Below are 20,104 nucleotides of genomic sequence, written 5' to 3'. Positions count from 1 at the left end.
TTGATAAATTGATGACTAAATGTATCTGTATATGAGTCCTATTATAATGAGAAGGCATTTATAGAATGCCCACACAGGTGACATTCTAAGCTCTGCAAAATGCTAATTATCATCCTTCCCTGCGGCCTTCCTTCTCCCAAATCAAGGGCAGTTTTAAGTCCTTCATCCTTTTTATTAGCTTGACTCATTTTAGAAGTCTCTGGGATTCATGATGGATGATCACCACCCTGGGTCATAATCGGAAGTCCAAACACATACTCAACAGTAAGTACCTCCTTGTAGTTTCTCAAAGACCAGGTAAAATCTTGTGTCATCTTCAAAGAACTCAATCAGCTCCAAAATGTTCCTTAAATAGGGAAAAATAGGAAGAAAGGGAAAATGATATTATATATTGAAGCCTACTTACAAATATACAATGAGAAAAAAAAACAAAAACCCAATGCCCTGTAAAAGGGCAGAAATCAACTTGAAATCGGAATGCTTATTAAAGACCCATGTTTGAGAAGCAGCCAAAGGTGTTAGCAAGATTCAGGTCACCTTATCTTTCCATAATGTTTAGTCTCTGGTGTTTTCACCAAGTCTGTGCTGTCAAACCCCATCCCTAAAACCCGCTAGGTAGAGTTATAAAAAAAGGTCCCGGTCACATTAAACTGAATAAAATCTGCAGCCGACTGGAAGCAATTGCGGCTAATAACACTGAATAGTAGGTGTGTGTCCTGGAGGCAAGCAGCAAATAATTACTTGCCCTCCCTCTTGCCCATAAATCACGGGGCAGTATTTACATTGCCTGGAGAAAATGGAAACATCTGTCAAATAGACTTGGGGCCTAACGTGGGCACCACTAGACCCTAACTGCTAAGCGCTGCTTAATGAAACGGCCGCGTTCCCGGCCACCATAGCACTTGTGGCCTTCCCCGGTGAGCACTCTCTGTCTGCCTGAGCATTACTGTGCTCTGCCAACAAGGTCGTCTTGTAACTCAGTAGGGAAGCCACCAGCCTGGATATTGGAGGAGTTGGGGGCTTTTTTTCTTTTAAAGAACGAAATAAACCAAGTAGAGTCTGTAATGCTGAACTCAGAACCTGCAGGGCTGAAAATAAAAATCTGTCCCTCATAAAAAAATGCTGACCACTTTGGGAGACACTAGGCTTTTACTATCGAGAAGGCGTCCAAATAAGATGGTCAAAATGGCCTAATTTGAGAGAAGATTGTAGAGGCAGTGCCTGGAGTTAAATCAACAGCAGCCCCCATCCTCCAAGCTTAATGACAAAGCCATCAATATCAGCCACTGGCTCCCTGCTGACCCTGCTGTGGAGGGAGGGTGGGGGAAGCGAAGTCTTAGAGGTGACCCTGATTTAAAGCCACATTGGGAGAGCCACTCATTTGGAGCTGGTGGTGAGCAGACTAAGACCAGGCTAGAGACCACCTTGGCCCAGTTATCAAGCAAAGAGTGTTAAACAAGGTTTCAGGACCCTTAGCAGTAGCTGCACGTACATAATGATGCCAGGGACAGAAAAGGGTGCAGTCTTAATAGTTCTCATCATCCTCCTCTATTAACTAGAGCAGGTCCTACAGATTTCTACTAGGCAACACTCAGTCAGCCTGCTTTCCACAGGCACTTGAAAGAACTAAACCCCCACTTTTTCCCAAGCAGCCCCTGATTCAGATTGCTCACTTGCCTGAATTCCTGATATTTCAGTATTTCAGCCTAAACCGAAGCTAGCTTCCTTGCTTCTGCAGCTGCTTCTCGTCTCTCTCTCTCTCTCTTCAACATTGAAAGATATAAGGAATTGTATGCCGTTGGGGTAGCCGAGTGCGATCTGACTGCTGGGGTCAGGAGATGGTACGAAATAACCTTTTCTGTGGCCAAGCATCCCCCCAGAGAAGCAGTGAGTAACCCAACACCATACTCACTTGTTTCCTTGACACTGATAGAGCGTCTCCACCTCTCGAAATACCCTACTTCGACTGTGCCCTGCTTGTTTTTCGATGATCTGTTTGAAAAATAAAATCTGTCATATACACCTACCTGGTCAAAACACTCCTCAGCAGGTGCCCTCTGGGAGAGCACAAGGCCAAAATCAGACCAAATCCAGTTTCAAGCACAGGGTGGAGCAGGCCTTGGGGACACAGGGACTGTGGCTCCGTCAGTCAGCAAAGCAACAGACTGGCCCAAGGGCTTTCCAGCCAGATGGGCTCTGGCCAAGTACATTACCACCAGAGCCCATGAGGCTGCTGCCCGGCTGCCCTGAGGAAACTGAGGCAGCCAGCAAGACAAAGAGCTAGCTCTACCCAGCTCCTACCTGAAGGCATCTCTCTTTGCCTTAAGGGTAAGAATTTACCAGCTCTACTGATGGATCTTCTAGTGTTGGCAGAAGAGCAAGGGCAATAAAGGGTACAGTGAAGAGGAGCCAAAGCTCCCAGGCCCAGCTCAGATGCCACTTCTGCAATTCTCCTGAGAACTTACCCTCTGGCGGGCACTGTATTAAGTCACTGAGTTACATAATCTCAGTCAATCCTTACAACACAATTCTGAAAGACAGGCAGAAGTAAAACATTTTGCCCACAGCTCTGATAAGTGGCAGGGCTGAAATTCAAGCCCAGAGCTGCCTCCAAAGCCCTCACTATCCTCTACCTGCTTATAGCCTACGCAGCTTTTCTTGGAGAACCTAGAGGCTTTGTCTCTCTTATGATGCTGTGGGCTGCTTCCTATCGCTGGAGATGCTGGTGAGTACTGACTGAAGGAATGGTGAGCCAACTGATGAGCAGGTGGTTTGTGCAGGGACTGGCTGACTCTGAACATCTCTATAGACCCATCCAGAGCCCAGACTGTTGCAAGCAGAGCCTGTGAGCACGTCTCCTGCAGAGCTGTCTCTGCCTTACAGTCCCATGTGCAGAGTGGGAAGACATCTGGTTCCTCCATTCCAGGACTGCTGCGAAGAACATTTCAGACTTCTCCAATATCCAGCAGCACAAACATCCACAACCAAGTGTAACTTTCCAAATAAGTCCACATCTATTAGTAACCACTGGACCTATTTTCTGAGCAGAGAAGTGCGATGCTGGGGCACAGAAGTTATTCAACTTGTTCATTCACCAAGTAGGTCAGATCAAAGTCAGGCAGAACTTTCTAGCTGGCAACTATCCAGCAATGGCAAATTTTTCTCAGAGGAGGAAATGAGCTCCTGCTACCAGAGATTGGGGGTGGGGCAGAACATGGAAAACTAAGTAAGGAGTTACAGAGGAGGTTCAGGACCAGATCACCCTGAAACTCCAAACCCACCCTGAGACTCTAGGATTCATCAATCGGTTGCTTGTAGAGAAAGTCCTAATAAAACCAAGTATTGTGGGGCCAGTCTAGGGAAGTAGCCCATCTCTAGGGAGTTTTCAAAGAACAGGAGAGACAAGAGCGACAAGAGACATGGGCAGAGCTGCTGAAACCAAAGAATTGCCAAGCCAGGGTCCAGAGTTTGACCAAAGATAACAGAGCCTGGAGGAGAGGCAACTTTGAAGAAATATGTCTGTCATCCATAAATGCATTCAAACCTTTGAATGTTGATTTACATTTGTGGTTTTTACCACACTGAGGCATTATTTTAAAAAATTACTTATAATTTTTATTGACCTGTTTCCAAAAAGGAATCAAGCTGGTGCTCTTGCTACCATATGAAGCAGCACCCCAGCAAAAAGGAACGTGGCTTAGCAGAAGTGTTCTCCTTTATAAATCCAGCTGGGACTATGACCAGGTAGTTAAAAGAAGAAACAATTCTTTCAGGAGCCAGTTTGGCTGGGTTTGCTCAGATGAGGCAGTGCTTAGACCTGGTGGCTCAGGTAGATGATTTGAAAACTTTGGTGGGTACCAGAATCACCTGGACAGCTTGTTAAAATTTACAGAGTAGAGCCTGCGGGCAAGTCTTCTTTATGTTGCAAGTGCTGACCTCTAGTTTCTGATTCAGCAGCTCTGAGATAGGGCCGGGTGATCTGTACCTCTAACAAGGTCCTAGGCCTGCATCAGCACTGCTGGGGCAGGGACCATACTTTGAGAAGCACTGCTCTAGATCCATCTCTTCTTCCATGAAGAGTCAGCAAATGGAAGCACAGAGGGGCGAAGTGAACCACTCCAAGGTCATGCAGCTGGAAGCCACCTCTCCTGCCCCAAAGCTGAGTGCCCATCCTCATTTCCAGCTACTGTACATCACTTGCGTAGCACTTTGTCATCTGTAAAGTGCTTCTGCTTCTACCAGTTCACTTTTATCTTCATCTTCATAACGATTCCATGAGACAGGAAGGGCAGGGGTTATTATCTTCATTCTAGAGATGTGGGAACTGAGGTTCAAAGAGGTTCAGTCACTTGTCCCAAGTCAAACAGTAGTAGTTTGTCAAAACGGAGACTCAGATAGGCCTTCTAATTCCAGATCTGACTGTTCCCCGAAGTTAACTTCACTCATTAGAGACATTGTTTTAAGCACTTTACATATATTAACTTACTTAATCCTCACAACAATATTATATAGGTTCTATTATTACACTCATTATATAGATGAGGAAACTGAAGGAGAGAGAGGTTAAGTAATTTGTCCAATGTTACACAGCACGTAAGTAGAGAAACATAAACTAAAATCCAGTGACTACAGCTTCCATTCTTATTGAGCCACCATACTGCGGAATATACAATTTACCTGGTTTAGGACAAGCGAGGACTGACTATCTGCAAAGTAAAGCCTGGCATCCAGGGGAGACACTCACTTTGACAGCATACTCCTTGCCGCTCTGCAGGCTCACAGCACCTTGAACTTTGGCATAGGCTCCCTCTCCAAGCAGTTCAGAGGTCAGCTTGTACATATCTGGAGGTGAAATAGGTTAGAGGAAAAATGAGATGTCACCCCTTTGTAAGCTAAGATGGAAAAAAGAGCCCTGTCACTTGGCTTCCCCGGCCTGGCGGTATGGGTGCATGACCACTCCAAGGCACTCAGTGACGAGAGGGAAGCTGTTAGTGCTTCCAGCTGCCTGGGACCCAGCTTCACAACAACCAAGCCACGCTGAAGGATCCTGTTCCTTTTTAGAGATGAGGTTGGTGAAAGGGTTCAATTTGACGCATTCTTCCCAAGCACCTACTATGTGCCAGGTGGCATATTAGACTCATAGTAGGGACACAGTAAGGAATAAAGCATAGTCCCCACACTTTGAGAGTCACAATCCAGTGGGGAAGACAAACTTGTACACAAGTGACCCCAGAATAAACCAGGGAATGGTAAGTACTATCAGAGAGGGACAAGTGAAAAGGAGCCGGGGGGAGAGAAAGGTTAAATCTATTCAGGGAATCTGGGGAATCCTCACAGAAGGGGTGTGATATGAATGAACACCATTCATTCGTTTACTCATTTGTCGAGCCCCTACTATGTGCCCAGCTGTGTGCCAGGCACTGATGATACAAAGGGGAATACGCATTGTTTTATTTTATACCACACACAGTGGAAGTCACACAGTAGAAGTCACTGGAGGATTCTGAGAGGTTTCTAGAAGTCACCCACAGGAAACAGGACACAGAAGTAGGATGCAAATGGATGCCTTGAGGTTTTTGGGGTGCTGAGTCAGAGGGGTTCTAACATAGCAACAGGGCCTGGGTTGAAAGATCATTTATGTGACATCCCCAAGCTCACAAACAGCACAAACTCTGTAACTCGCTTCCAGAGGAAGCCACTGCTCCACCATGGCTGCTGCCTCCCTTGGCCTTCGGTTTTTCCCTCTCAAGGCAGCCTAGTGTTTAAACCCACAGACTGAACAGAACACTTTTTAACCATGAAATTAGACTTTATCACTTTTAGTAATGAGATGTCCTATAATTTCACAAGCCATCCTTCAATAACAGGAAATACTCTCATGTTCATTGAAAGAGAAAGACTTGCTGACTTGGAAACTATTCTAAAAACCTTGGGACTTTTGTCCCTTCCCCTTCTCCCGACCCCTGCTGCCATACACACACATCTACTATTTGAGTTAAAGACAGACAAACAGACAAAACCCTACACTAAGCAACTTCTTGGTTCCATCATAGTTTGGTCTCACAGTTGCTTTTTAGAAAGCATGCTGTTGTTTTTAAGTATTTTAAATGACATGCTTCTTTCACAATGAACACTTAGGTATTGGCCTTTGCACATGTCAGGACAGGTTGGTGGCTGGAGGTTCAATATCCCTGACTCACAAAGGGCTTTTTATTAGGACCACTCTACAAAATAGTCAATTCACTAGTGTGCCTGCAATGTTGGAAAGGGGGGCAGTAAGCGGAAGCTATTTCAGGTCTCACAGTGAAAGAAACAAAAAGATGGAGGCTCAGTCACTCCTAGGAGTAGCTACTGATCCTTGCAGTCCTTCACAGAAGTGTCCAGGGAGTCACTTCATCCCATCACGTGCCCAGTGATAACAGGACCAGCACTGAGCTGGTGCCTCACACAGAGGGTTCAAAATGTTTGATAACCCAACATCATAACCCCTGAACACAACATGCAGTCTTAAGGTGGAGCCAAACTCATACAGCGTAAGTCGCTGCAGTCTCCAGGAGTCAGTTCTCTGCCTACAGAAGATTTAAGTTTCATTTGCAGCCATGGCCCTTGGTATTCTCTCTTCCTCTTACATGGTTGTTCTATCCCTCAGTAGCCCCTCCAGGAACAGCTGAGGGAAAGATCACAACTGAAAAGGGGCTGAAACACACCAGGTGATCTTGCTTCGTGTGCGACTCTGAAGGTTGGTCTTTCTGTCCCCTGATGAAGTGCTCAGACCATTCAGAGGAGGCCTGTGCAACATCTGAGGGTTTTCCCATCTCTGCATGCTCTCTCTCTTCTATAAATTCTCTCACCCCTATTTCTCATGTCTGTCACACAGATAACTAGGAAGGTGGTTCTAAGATGATGCATCATATGACCTACACCCATGGGCCACCAGGATGCTCCTCCCATGCCTGGGGAGCCACAGACTGGAGCTAAGAGACCTAAGAGGGTACCAACCTTCAAACTTCCCTGGTAGGGAGTCAGTGGCCCGGGCCCTCCGCTTCTTCTTCTTCCGCTTGTCACTTTCTGCAATGGTAACGGGTTCACTGCTGCCCATCTCTGGGAGAAAAGAGGAGACGTGAGGGAAATATCACTGTACGGATCAAGCTATAAGCTCACCCAGAAGGAAAAAAGGTGGGGGGATACCCAGGAGTTTTATACTGATGGTTTTTAAATATCTGTGAGGACTATTGATCTGTTCTGACCCAGGAGGCAAAACTAAAGGCAAAACCATTATAGGAGGTCATTAACTGTGGAAAGGAACTCAGACAGACGGGCTAGATTAAAAGAGGATAGCAGAAGCCTGCTGTAACCAAGCTCATTAGCACATGGATTTAGATCTGCCATCAAACTGTAGTCCCCAAACAGAAGAATGAATCCATTCACAGAATCCCACCTGTGACATCCTCCAGCCTCAGCACCAGAAAGGCTGGACCCAGGGAGCTAAGCAAGATGGGAGGTGGGTCTGGTACAGCAGTGGTGGTGGGGGATCTGGGACATGGTGGTGGTGGGGATGTCCATGCAAATGAGATCACATGCTCAGTAACGTCCCTGTGGGCGTTCATAGTGATTCAAAAGGCCTTTAGTGGAGATTGCCTCTGTGAAGGTACAACAGGGCAGGAAGTGGGTTTGGTCCTAAAGAGGATGGTCCTAAATTACTTCATGTCCAAGGGCACAGACTTAAGTGCCTGTGAGTCCCAGAGCATACTTTCCTTCTGCAGCTCCTTGTTTGAGAGGATGCAGGTAGGGTCTATTCGGAAGCCTGTAGTTAACGGGCCTACCCCAGGCTGCCGGCTGTGGTCATTTACTGCAAAAACATTATTATCTCTCGCTGGCAAGCACCTGGCTCCCCATGTTAAAGGGAGGATTTGTGAGGCAGACATTCAGACATTGAGCAGATTGGGCAGGAAGGGTAGGGACAGAAATAATAAGCAGGAGACTGAGAGGGGGAAAGAGAAAAGGAGGAATAATGAACCAGCACCCAATCATAGTCCTGTTTCTAAGACACTCTGGTAAGGGCCTTCCCCTGTTAAAGATAAATTACTCACAGAACATGTCATGCCCTTGATCCAGAGAGGAGCCTTAATACTCTTTGCCTGCAGTTAGAAATAATAAGATTTCTCTGAAGTCTCTGGGTCTAAATCCCCACCAGGGTGATTAAACCTTTACATCCTTCTAAAATAGAGGCGCTCGAGCGCTGATGGGGCATACGATGTGAGATACTTTTAGACCAACCTTCAATAAACACTGGCTCCAGGTTGCTGGATTTTTTTTTTCTGAGAGATTTGGAAATGGAAGCTGGCTCTTTGCCCGCTGAGGGGAAAGGCCCTCTCTCTTCTCCAAGGACCTTGGCTGAACACGATCAGAGAAATGGCAAGTCTGCTCAGGAAGATTGATTAGAGCTGGTGTGTCTACTGTACGCTGTTCTCAGAAGCAAGTACACACAGCCATTAGGAGAAAGCACACAGAACAATGGCACGTTTCGACACCACAGTCCAGAAAGCCTGGCTAAACAGCCAAGTGTCTGACAGCTCAATTGAGGTGCCTGCTTCCTTCCATTTTTAGGATCTGATGACAGCAGACTTTCATTTACACTTCAGAAAACAGATAAACACGTGGATAAAAGGAAAACACAGAGGATCTCAAGATATTACTGTAGCCAACAGCTTCAAGCACAAGACATATCTGGGGACTGCAACACACTATGAATTCAAAGATTGAACTTCAACATCAACACCCAAGGGTCCAACTTCACCAAGGGAAATTAAAAGGAAAAAAGCCGCCCCACACAGTAAGAAATTCTACAGAGATAAAACACAGGGCCACTCATCTTCAGGAGCCCAGGAAGAGGGTACTGGCCATTGGGACAGCAGGCTGAGAAGGAGGGACCACTTTCCCTCTAGCTCTGCCCTTGTGTGCAGTTCAGTGGCAACCCTGCCACATCTGTCTTCTCGTGGGCACTGCGGGCCAAGTGCAGAGTGGATGGATTTGGGATTCACTTCTCTTTTCCCTTCCCCTGCCCACACTCTGAAGGAGGGCCAAAGGACAAGCAAAACAGCCCAAAGGCAGCAACGGAGAGGAGCAGCAGGAGAGCCGGCAGCGTACCGTTCACGGGGGATGCTCAGACACACTTACGACTTGAGCTCAAAAGCCCTGTTAGCTGCAATTTATACTCGGTCTTCACCGCAACAAGGCCGAGGGAGCCTCTTGTGGAAGCGGCAGACCTCTGAGCACTGCTACACACACAGCATTAGATTTTATGGCTTCGCACACAAAAAGATGGAGTACCTGGTCTATTCTGCATGGATTTCAAGGGAAGAGGGCGCGCCAGAAGGGACAAATGGTTAGCACTTTCCTTGGAAATCAAACTTGTTGTAGGAGAGTTGTTTTTGAAACTAGGAAGAAAAAATGTAGGAAGACAGTGACGTGAAAAAAACATGCTTAACATCCTTGTTTACATGGGGTAGGGGGATGGAGATGTGTAATAATCTTACCAGCGGGTTGAGAGCTCTCTGTCTGTAGCCTGTCCTTACACTCTATTTCATCACCGACTGTCCACTAGCAGGGTCTGTGAGACCTTTGCTTATTAGACGTGCAATCATTTGATAAAGGCTTCCTCAGGGAGCAAGGCTCCACAGTCAAGCTTGTCCTTGGCTCACCTCCTTCCCTCAGCCTAAGAACTGCTTTCAGGCATCAGGGTCCAGCTCAAAAGTACCCCAGACCTCTCGCCTTAGAATGAGTTAAGGTTTGTGCAAACACTTCGGGAATCTATGCAAATCTATGTGGTGTTGCTGTACAGAACTAGAAGCTGGTGCTCCAAGCGCCCTGCCAGCAGCTGTACTAGAGCACTGGTTTCATTTGGCCTTGAGCTCTCCCCAGTGTCCTAAAGGCCAGGACTGTTGTCCAGCCACCTCTGCATCTCCTGTAAGTTATGGCGCGTGTCAGGCATGTATCAGGCATCAGAAAACATGCACTGAAACAAAATGCTATGAAAGGACGCGCATGCTCGGTGTTAGCTGCAGGCCTGTCACCCAGGCCCTCTAAATACCAAGTGCACACACTGAAAGAAATGTGGACACTTTTGCCCTGCAGGCAACGTACAGTAAAACTATTCAGCCTATAAATTTCCTGATAAACTCCCTCTCAAAAAAGCCCTAGGACCCAAAAGGTTCTTAACTTTTTAGCAAGAAGCCAGGTCTTTGACACAGGACTGGGCCATGTGTCTGCTATTGAGGAGGGAGGAGGGCACTTCTTTCATGTTTTCAGATAGACCCCAGCTGGCATGGAGACTCCCAGCACTTCCACTGCCTCCAGCTCTTGCCTGCCTCTTGGGCAAGGCTTGGGGGCCTGCCACTTGTGTATCAGCAGAGGTGGACCCGGAGAGGAAGCTCACGGCTGACGGGGAAGGTTTGTAGGCTTGGCATAAGTGAATGCATTTCACAGGTCTGCCCCAGAGTCCAGTGTGTAGTGGGGCTGGGCGGCATTACACAGATCACAGTGTCTCACTCAGTGAAGGAGTGAGCAGGGGCAGATCTGTGCAGTCTCCTCACCACAGTGTCATCATCATCATCAATACATGTGTTTCCATTCCTAGGCATAAGTTTATCCTGTTTCCTCCATTCAAATAAGGGTAGGGAAGCATGTTCTCCTTTCTTTGTAAAACCTGTTAGTCAACAGGTATTGATTGTGCTGGAAGTGCAGTAGGAGTTAAAGACACAGATCCAGCCACGACCTGGCTGCTGCCCGGGGAGAGGGCCCGGAGGACTTGCAGAGAAGATGAGGCGGGGCCGAGGGGCCTCTCCTGGTGGGACTACAACAGCCACAGGTATTCCTGACATGCAAGTACTGATCCACTGTTTATCCCACAAGGTGACCCCAAAGCCTGCCTTCTCAAAGAACTAGGCCATTTCCCCATGAAGTCGCATGAGCCACATTACCCTCAGAGGCACCAGGTCTGTTCTCCTTCTTTCAGTAAAGCCTATAGAGAATGTACCAGCTCCTACGTCTGGTATGTGATATCAATGATGATCATTCTTCCCCAGGAACATGACTTTGCTGGCTAACTCAGCTTGGCAAACTTAGTTCATGCTCCTCTCCCAACCATCCTCGAGTTCTTTTCAAGGTTGGTGATTCACTTTCCAGCCCGTGAGAGTTTGTTCCCTCGGTCACTAGTGCTTTCTAGAGAAGGAAGAGTAGTGATGGTAAGCTGATGAGGATAGTTACCAGTTCAGCTGCCTTCTCAGTCAGCAGCTGACTGAGCAACCCAACAAATGGAGAACCGAGAAAATGAAAGGAGACTGAGGAAATGAAAGAGAGGGGGATGGACACTCCTAAGGAAGAGACCAAGACTAAGAAATCTGAGGCAGAGGAGGAGAAAGTGAGGAGGGACCTGGGGAGACTGGCCCAGGACATTCACTTCCCTGAAGCAGTAGTCCTAGGGGTTCTGGTACATACTCACTTACACGGTGCTGACCGCATGCCAGGCAATGTTCTAAGCATTTTGCAAATGCCACATTTTACATAGCCTAACTTATTTAATCTTCACAACTGTATGAGGTAAGTATAATTACTGTCCACATTTTACAGATGAAGAAATTGGGTACAAGGAGATTAAGTAATTTGCCCATGATCACATAGCTAGTTTAGTGGCAGAGCTGGGATTTAAATCTAGACAGTCTGGCTCAGAATTCAAGCTTTTAACCATCACAGTATATTTAAACATTCATGCTGATAGGCAGAAGGGGACAGCCAGTCAGAGTTAGCCAGGCACCTGTAAGAATGCTTTTTAATTTGGAAACCCTAGCACAGAGCTTCCCCACTGATGTTCTGTGAGATACCAATCCTCTCATCAGGCTGAACAATGTCATTTTCTCTGTGTGCTATGATGTCAGAAGGACTGAGCAGCACTGCTCCAGCGTATGTAAATACAAGGGAATTACTACCACATTACCATTATTATACTAATCCAAAATCTAATTTATCAGAAGTTTCTCCTCCTGGCTCTGAGATGGCTCTGTATTTTGTGTTCTGGACTGTTACGTAGGATGAGCTACCTGCCAGGCCAACCACGTTATTTCATGGCAGTTTTCGTATCAGGTACAAGGCTACATTAGTAGCCTGACCTATGAGATGGCTGATTTTGTTTCTGATGGCATCATTACTATGGAGGTGACAAGGTCAAGGAAAGGACAGAAGCTAGTCAAATTTAATGCATGATGGATGAAAGGAGCCACCTGTGAAATCAGCTCGTCCTGATCAACGGACAGTCTGTGAGTGTGACTCCAAGGGGCTAACGTATTTCACAGGTCTGCCCCAGAGTCTAGTGTGTAGTGGGGCTGGGCGGCATTCTATAGATTGCAGTGTCTCACTCAGCCACAGTGAAAGCAGTATGAGGCCTGCTAAGGTGCCAGCGGGGTGGTGATTCACAACAGGCCTCAAACAGGGCTGGGATGGTAATATTTCCAGAGGCAAAAGTTCTAGATTCAGGCCCATCTTTTTCCCCTTTTATGATCCTGGGACCATAAGCAGCCTTCAGAGTTGCCGCTGCATCTCCTGGTGGAAGGAATGAGAAGAGGAAAGGTGGAGCGGGTAAAGGAAGTGTGTGCTTAAGAAACAGCAAGCATGAAAACAGAATTACCATCTGATCCAGTAATTCTACATCTGGGTATTTTTCTGAAGAAAATGAAAACATTAACCCCAAAAGATATCTGCTCTCCCATGTCCACTGCAACATTATTTATAATAGCAAAGATACAGAAATAATCCAAGTATCCACTGATGGATGAGCAGATAAAGAATGTGAGATACACACACACACACACACACACACACACACACAAATGGAATATTAATCAGACATAAAAAAGAATTACATCTTGCCATTTGCAACAACATGAATGGTCCCTGAGGGTATTAGGATCAGTGAAATAAGTCAGAGAAAGACAAATATTGTATGATCCACAGGATTTCACTTACATGTAGAATCTTAAGGGAAAAAAAAGCTCATAGATAGAGAACAGACTGGTGATTGCCAGTGGTGGCAGGTGCTGGGGTGGGAGAAATAGGGGGTGAAAGGGGTCAAAAGTTATAAAATAAGTCATGGGATGTAGTGTACGGCATGGCAACTGGAGTTAATACTACTGTGTTGTATATTTGAAAGTTGCTAAGAGGGTAGATCTTAAAAGTTCTCATCACGCACACAAATTCTGTAACTATGTATGGTGATGGATGTTAAGGAGACTTACTGTGATGATCATCTCACAAACATCAAATCATTATGTTGTACATCTGAAACTAATATAATATTGTATGTCAACTGTACCTCAATTAAAAAGAAAAAGAAAAAGAAAGAAATAGCAGGCAGGAGTAAAGGACAGGATTTGTGTGAGCAGGATAGTATAAACAGCTGAAAAAGGCAGGCTGAAGTTAGTTCACCCAAGCTTATTATTATGGCCTACAAGGCCCTCCAACATTTGGTGCCTGTCTACTTTCCAGCTCACCGTCAGTCAGTCACTTTTTCAGGGAAAAATGAAAATAGTGGCTAGTTCAGCATTCATGTTAAACAATCTCACAGGTGCTTTTCCTCGCGACAAGCGTGGTCCTTTGTGTGCAGCAGAAGGGCTTTACAAACATTTCCACAGTGCCATGCAGAATATTAAAACAATACGTACTCAAGGGTTGAGATTAAATTAGTAATTTTTATTGCTTCATCCAGGATACTTTTAAGTGAAAATGGCATTTAAAAAAAAAAAAAACTGCAATCACATGATGAAGAACACAACGACTAGCCCAGTTTAGTGCCACTCCCTGGATTCACGTGAAGGCACCAGCAGTTTTGCCCACTGTTGCTTTGCAATGACAAACAGCATCTTGGCACTATTATGAAAATAGTTTTGACCTTGAAGATACCCTGAAAGGGTTTCAAGGGCTCCCAGGGTCTGCAGAGAACCACTGTGCCAGGCAATGGGGAGGGACTGGGCAGGACTGGAGCTGTGCTTTAGGGCCATCAAACTAGCTGTGATGACAGAACAAACTGGAGGCAGGAGAGGGACTGGAGGGAAGTGAGGCTGTGGCAACAATGGGGAGGAAGAAAGGAAGGCGTGTCACTGAGGCAGGGATAGAAAGGAACAGAAAGAGGCGAGGGGTGTTACGGAGAGAAGGAATGAAGCCACAGAGGTAAAGCTGGTCCTGGTCTTGCGAAATGACTGGAGATGATGGAGGAGCCAAAGACCACTATCCTCGTGGAAGGAAGGCACGAGGTCTAGTTTCTCTCTATCCCAACTGCCTCGTATGGAGCCAGGCACAGAGAGGGATCTCACTGTATGTTTATTAACCAAAGTCAGGTAACCAGAAGAGCAGCAGTACCATCAAAGAAGGGGGAGAATTCAGGAAGGGAAGCTGGTTGGGTTGGAGAGCAGGGAAAGTCTGTGCCACTGGGAAGCGTCAGATGAAGGAAGGTGATAAAGCAGCAAGGTATGAAAAATCACAGATCATTCCCACCCAGTCCTCATCCGAAGCAATCTACAAACGAGGCATTGTTTATACCCTGCCAGGCGTGATGAAACCTCAGGTTAGTGTGTCATACAGAACACTCCAAGATGTCCTCATATATGTCACATATACTAAACAAAAACAAAAAAACAAACGAAAAACTTGAAAAGATACATCTCAAGCCACTATTAACAACAGTTACTTTGGGAGAACGAAATTGGGGTGGGTACAGAATTTCACTTCTTATACTTTCCCTGTATTTGATTTTGTTTTGTTATGATATAGTTTTACCTTTATATTTTAAATAAAAGGGAGTAAGTATGTTTTACTTACTGCATGGTGTTCCTTACGACCCTCTCTGCCATTTATTCTGGTAGAAATGTGCTCCTTCCTACCCAGTAACTGCCAGGCAGCCCAGCTAATCCTAGCTGCCCAACTGAATATTAGATTCTCCCACCTGCCCCTTCCTCTGGAAATATCAGATACAGGTCTCCCTCATTTTTGGAAAGTTCATTTTATACGACTTTGCTTTTACAAAAGACCTATGTTAGTATGAACCTGTTTTCAAGAAATATGAAGATTTTCATTTTTATGAAAAAGGGCGGCAGTGAAATAGGGTGCAGCATTTGCTTTGCAGCAAACATTCTAGAGGCAGCCACGCCCGAGCAGTGAGAGGAACTACACTCAGCGTCAAGCTGCCAGGGCTTTGAACTGTGACTGTGAGCATCTGTGCTTGATCTCCACTTACTTTGTGCATCCATTAGTAAGATGGGTCCTAAGGTAATTGCTTTACACCACTTCAGCTTAAGAAGGCTTTCTATTTTCGGATAGCGTGGGAACCTGCAATTTCAACCTGACGCAATCTAAAAGGTTCAGTGAAATGTGCAGCCAGTCGTACCTATAGGTCTGCCCAACTTTGCAAAGTGAATCCTCTGTAAACCTGAAATTCCAAATGCAATAATGCTCCTGCCAGGGGGCTGCGGTCTTCAGCTACAGGAAGTGCTTCAGCGGCCTCTGTACATAGCAGACATTTTTCAGCTCTCCAATGGCCTCTGCTTCATCATACCTGGCATGAAAACCTTGGGAAAGCAGAAAGAGAAAGGATGTAAAAATGCTGACTCAAAAAAAAAAAAAATGACCAGAGAAGATAAAGATCAACCTATGTTTCTCAAATCTACATGTCACACCAGTAAGTAGAGGCAATCACAGGTTTCCCCAGTCTTTAAATTCAGACATTGGAGCATTTCAAATGCTGACACAAACCATTTGAAGATTTAACAAGGGTCTGAGTAAAAGGTTTCAGACTATGCTTCTGTTGTGGGATTCCAGACCCAAAAAGGCATAACTGGACCTGGATGACAGATATGGACACCTCTGTTCACTGAAGAGCCTCACGTGGAAGGTAAAAGCTGCCACTTCTCTGTTGTCCGTGTTTTTTAGAGATTAATGAGCTCTGGCTCCATCTCTTAGTGGTGCGTTCCAAGTCTCACAGGCAGGAGGCAGCAGAGTCAGAAAGGTAAAGCAGATGCTGAGAGCAGCAGGTGGCATGAACAGGAACAAGGTTTTATGCCAAATGCTTAACTACTGCTAGTTTTTCGCTTGATGGCTTCATTTTCTGTATGTTTACTGCTATTTTTAATCTCATGGTTCTAGTTATCACATGTCAAAGTTGATTCGCCAATGTCTCTACGAAATGAATATGTACTTCCCTTTATCCCAATGGAAAAGCTCTGAAAATGCAGTTTAAATCTGAATTCTGGGCTCTCGTGCCAAAATTTCTAAAATGGCTTTCTGACTGGAAGCCGGATGTGTTTCACCATTTCCTCAAATCACATGTCCCAAACTGGACTTGCCCCAATCCCTATCTACCCCCTTCTTTCTCCTTTCTCTTCTTCTCCATCAGATTATATCATCCTGCCAGTCACCCAGCCACAGAATCTTTAAATCATTTCTAATGTCTCTTTTTCCTCCAACCCCATAAGCTCCAAATATTCCCACTGTCAGGCTTTTCCCTCAGCCTGGTATGTAGCTCCTTGAAAAATAACACCTATTCATCCTTCCAGGCCCATCATAAATTACTGAAAGCAGTCCCACAAATTACAGGAATAGTCCCTGACTCTTTTTTCTCCTTTGTCCAGCATTTTAATTGAAACCACATCTACCATTATAATACTCAGAGCTGGCAGTACACATGCACATGTGGCTCTCCTATGAGGCCATACACTCCTCAAGGGCAAGGACAAATCTTATTCAACTTTGCACTTCCAGCACCAAAAAGAGGGGGCTCCAGTAAATATGTGAATGAATTACTCACCCACAAAATATTTCTTTATTGTTCAACAGAGAATGTTAACACATAGAATAATCCTTCCTATTGTGCTTTTCATTCTCAAACAAACCTTTATGGCCCAGTGGAACCATCTCCAGGGCCCAAAGAAGCTCCGGTTACACTCCTTCTCCTATGGCCATGGTGCTTCCAGGGACAACCCTGAACACCCTGACTTTTAACTCCTTGTCTTCAGTCTTGCTGCAGGTTGAAACTCCTTGGTCCCTTCTTGCTGCCTATAGTAGGGGGTGGCTAATTTTTTCCTGTAAAGGGCCAGACAGTCAATATTTTAGACTTTTGTGTGTCATATGGTCTCTGTCACAACTACTCAATATATTGCCTTTGCAGAGTGAAAGCAGCCAGAGATGATACATAAATGAGTGATTGTGACTATATTTAAAAAAAAACCTTAATTCCTGGAGGCTGAAATTTTAATTTCATATAATTTTCATGTCACAAAATATTAATTTTCTATTGAACTTTTCCCCCAGCCATTTAAAAATGTAAAAAGTATTCTTGGCTTGCAGTCCATACAAAAACAGGTGGTGAGCCAGATATGGCCTGCAGGCCCTAGAGCCAACCCCGCTTATTTCCTCTCCTCACCAGCTCCATTCCTCTACATGTGCACGTGTGCACAAACACATACACACCCTCTCTGTTCATTTCTACCTCTAGGAGGCCTACAGCAAAAAACAACCTTCAGAATTCCTCTATGGACTCTGTGTTATTCTGCTGCTTGGGGCCACTCCAGGGCTGGAGAGGTAGAAAGTACATGAGCTTTTGAGCCATTAGGGCCTAGATTCAGAGTCTGGCCTTACCATGTACCAATGGGGTAGCACTGGACATAATACTTAACCTCTCTGTGCTTCACTGTCATGATCTATAAAATGGGAGCAATAACACCTACATCACAGGGATTTTGTGAGAACTAGATGAGCTAATGCAAACCAAGTTCATAATACAATGTCTGGCTTAGATAAGTAGGCACTCAATAAATTGTAATTATTATTCTAGCTTGGGATATGGCTTCCCCAGATCAGCTGTGGCCCTGGAAAGCAATCCAGCTACTCTGTAAACCACAACTGAGCAACAGGAGGGAAAAGACTGAGAGCAAAGAACAAAGGCAGAGAGATAGAATTTGGAGGTTTTCAGACAGGCCCCAGAATTCTAAGTGCCTGGTTGGCCCTGATTCCTTCCAACGCCATTCCAAATTCCGCTGGGCCTCTCCTCCTCCTCCTCCTCAGAAAGAACTTCTGACTCTCACACTGCCTGTATCTTCTCAGCATTCCTTACCTAATACCCAGATGAGCCCTGGAATGTTCTCCTCATTCGTATACCACCTCCTGGTAGAGGAATGGGAAAGGGTGAATGTGGCCAGACCAAGTCTACACAGACTAGCCTGTCACTTAGGTCTTATATCACCCAGGCACCCAACTCCCTCACAATTATTCATGAATTTCCTGCTGTATAGGAAATGGAATTTTTCCAGAGCTCAAGAATTAGTCTCTCTACAGAAGTTTTAGAGCAAAAAACCAAGTATAAAAAGAAGGGGTCCATCATACCACTTTTAAGACAGAAGCCATCAGTGGGGGAGAGAGAAGCTTGTGACACCTCTCTCTTTGGTCCAAAAGGCCAGATTTGAGCCTGGCACTTCCTTGCTCCAACACCTCTGCTGGATATCCACTGTCTCTGGAATAACCAAGCTCATATGCTGTCACTCAGGGCTTCTGCACTCCTGCCCAGGGCACCCCTCCTGCATTATATCTTACCCTCCTCTACAGAAGTCCTGACCTACAACCAAGGTGAAATGGATAGTTTCTACATAACTGCCCTGAACAATCTCCAGCTTCCCACATGTGTGCATAATTCAATCCCAGCACCTGAAACATTTTATTATATATCTCCCCCTAGACTGTGAGCTAGGGACAGGGCAGAGACTCTGTCTGATCTACCTCTGGGTCCCCTACACCTAGCACAGTGTCTGACATGGGCCAAACACTTAATAAATATTCATGAGTGAATGGAAATAGCTGAAGTTATTCTGCCCTTAAACTGTTTTAGTTGGACTCTTTATTAGCTGACTAAGCACAGTCTGGGTCACTGCCAAGAAGTAGAAAGACCTAAGAGAAAGAAAAGAAGCACGACCAATGTGATCCAAGCAACGGAAAATAGGTTTTAAGAGCGAAGTAAAAGAAACCAAGGCTGTTTAGCCTGGAGAAGAGAAGAGGAGACCTAACTCAATTCTGGCTTTAGGTATACAAAAGGTTTCATGAGAAAGTCTTGATCTCACCCTCCCTTTATAATCAGAAGGAACTTTTCCATATTCATGGAAAATGGAACAAGAAAAAGTGGCTTACGTTAAGGCCAGAGCGGCTTAAGCTGGAGAGAAAGAAGAACCAAGTTAGGCACCACTTTTCCAGAGATACTGTTACTGTACTTTTTGGCAAGTGAATTGGAAGGGTTTTGCTGAGCACTTTTGTCGAAGGCTGTGCAAAAGGAAATGAATATGCTGCCCTGTTCCTGTTTGTTGTGGAGAACAGGTGGGTGAAAATACAAGTTGGGTAAGATTTTCTAATGAGCCACTGACTTTTCATTGCCCCCTCTTCCTGCGGGCACACTCTGTCATATCACACTTAGCAATCCAGTGATGGAACAATCTAGTACAGGCATACTTTGGCGATATTGCGGGTTCAGTTCCAGATTATGGCAATAAAGTGAATATCGTAATAAAGCAAGTCACACAAATTTTTTGGTTTCTCAGTGCATATAAAAGTTATGCCTACACTATACAGTAGTCTGGCACGTATGCAATAGCATTATGTCTAAAAAAAAGTACATACTTTATTTAAAAATTTTTTATTGCTAAAAAATGCTAGCCATCGTCTGACAACACTGGGTTGCCACAAATTTTTAATGTGTAAGAAACACAACATCTGGAAAGTGCAATAAAACGAGGTATGGCTGTATTTCAAATTTTCCTGATGGGACAGTGGAAAGAAAAAGAAGGCAACAATGTTAGAATAAGACAGTAGGGAAAATGGCCCTAAGAAATATACATTCCACAAAAACAATACCTAACTGGATATTGATAATAATTGTTCATATTATTACTATTAAAGCTACCATTCATTGAGCACTTACTATGTGCTAAGCACTGTGCTAAGTGTTTAACATAAGCTATCTTAATCCTTATAACAATCTCAAAAGGTAGGTAATATCTGTATCCCTGTTTCACAGGTGAAGAAA

The 20,104-nt window shown here is 45.1% G+C and overlaps 1 protein-coding gene across 5 annotated transcripts in view; it reads right to left on the bottom strand.

The window, feature by feature from the left end:
• MKNK1 (MAPK interacting serine/threonine kinase 1) overlaps nucleotides 1-20,104 on the bottom strand; it is a 39,392-nt gene that overhangs the window by 14,616 nt on the left and 4,672 nt on the right. For 3 of the 5 annotated variants that reach the window (XM_031465057.2, XM_031465056.2, XM_031465058.2), the window contains exons 2-7: nucleotides 15,431-15,611; nucleotides 9,331-9,437; nucleotides 7,000-7,101; nucleotides 4,745-4,842; nucleotides 1,913-1,992; nucleotides 273-346 (exon numbers count right to left, since the gene is read on the bottom strand). In XM_031465057.2, the coding sequence (XP_031320917.1) occupies nucleotides 273-346; nucleotides 1,913-1,992; nucleotides 4,745-4,842; nucleotides 7,000-7,101; nucleotides 9,331-9,346 (370 nt within the window). In that variant the 5' untranslated portion in view covers nucleotides 9,347-9,437; nucleotides 15,431-15,611. Of the gene's footprint in view, nucleotides 1-272; nucleotides 347-1,912; nucleotides 1,993-4,744; nucleotides 4,843-6,999; nucleotides 7,102-9,330; nucleotides 9,438-15,430; nucleotides 15,612-16,931; nucleotides 17,122-20,104 lie in introns of all 5 variants that reach the window. The other 2 variants (XM_064493620.1, XM_010984698.3) reach the window with 2 other exon arrangements.

This window comes from Camelus dromedarius, chromosome 14, assembly GCF_036321535.1.
Source record: "Camelus dromedarius isolate mCamDro1 chromosome 14, mCamDro1.pat, whole genome shotgun sequence".
Lineage (NCBI taxonomy): Eukaryota > Metazoa > Chordata > Mammalia > Artiodactyla > Camelidae > Camelus > Camelus dromedarius.
Note: the sequence above shows the minus strand (reverse complement) of the source record. Positions and strands in the feature narration are given on the sequence as shown.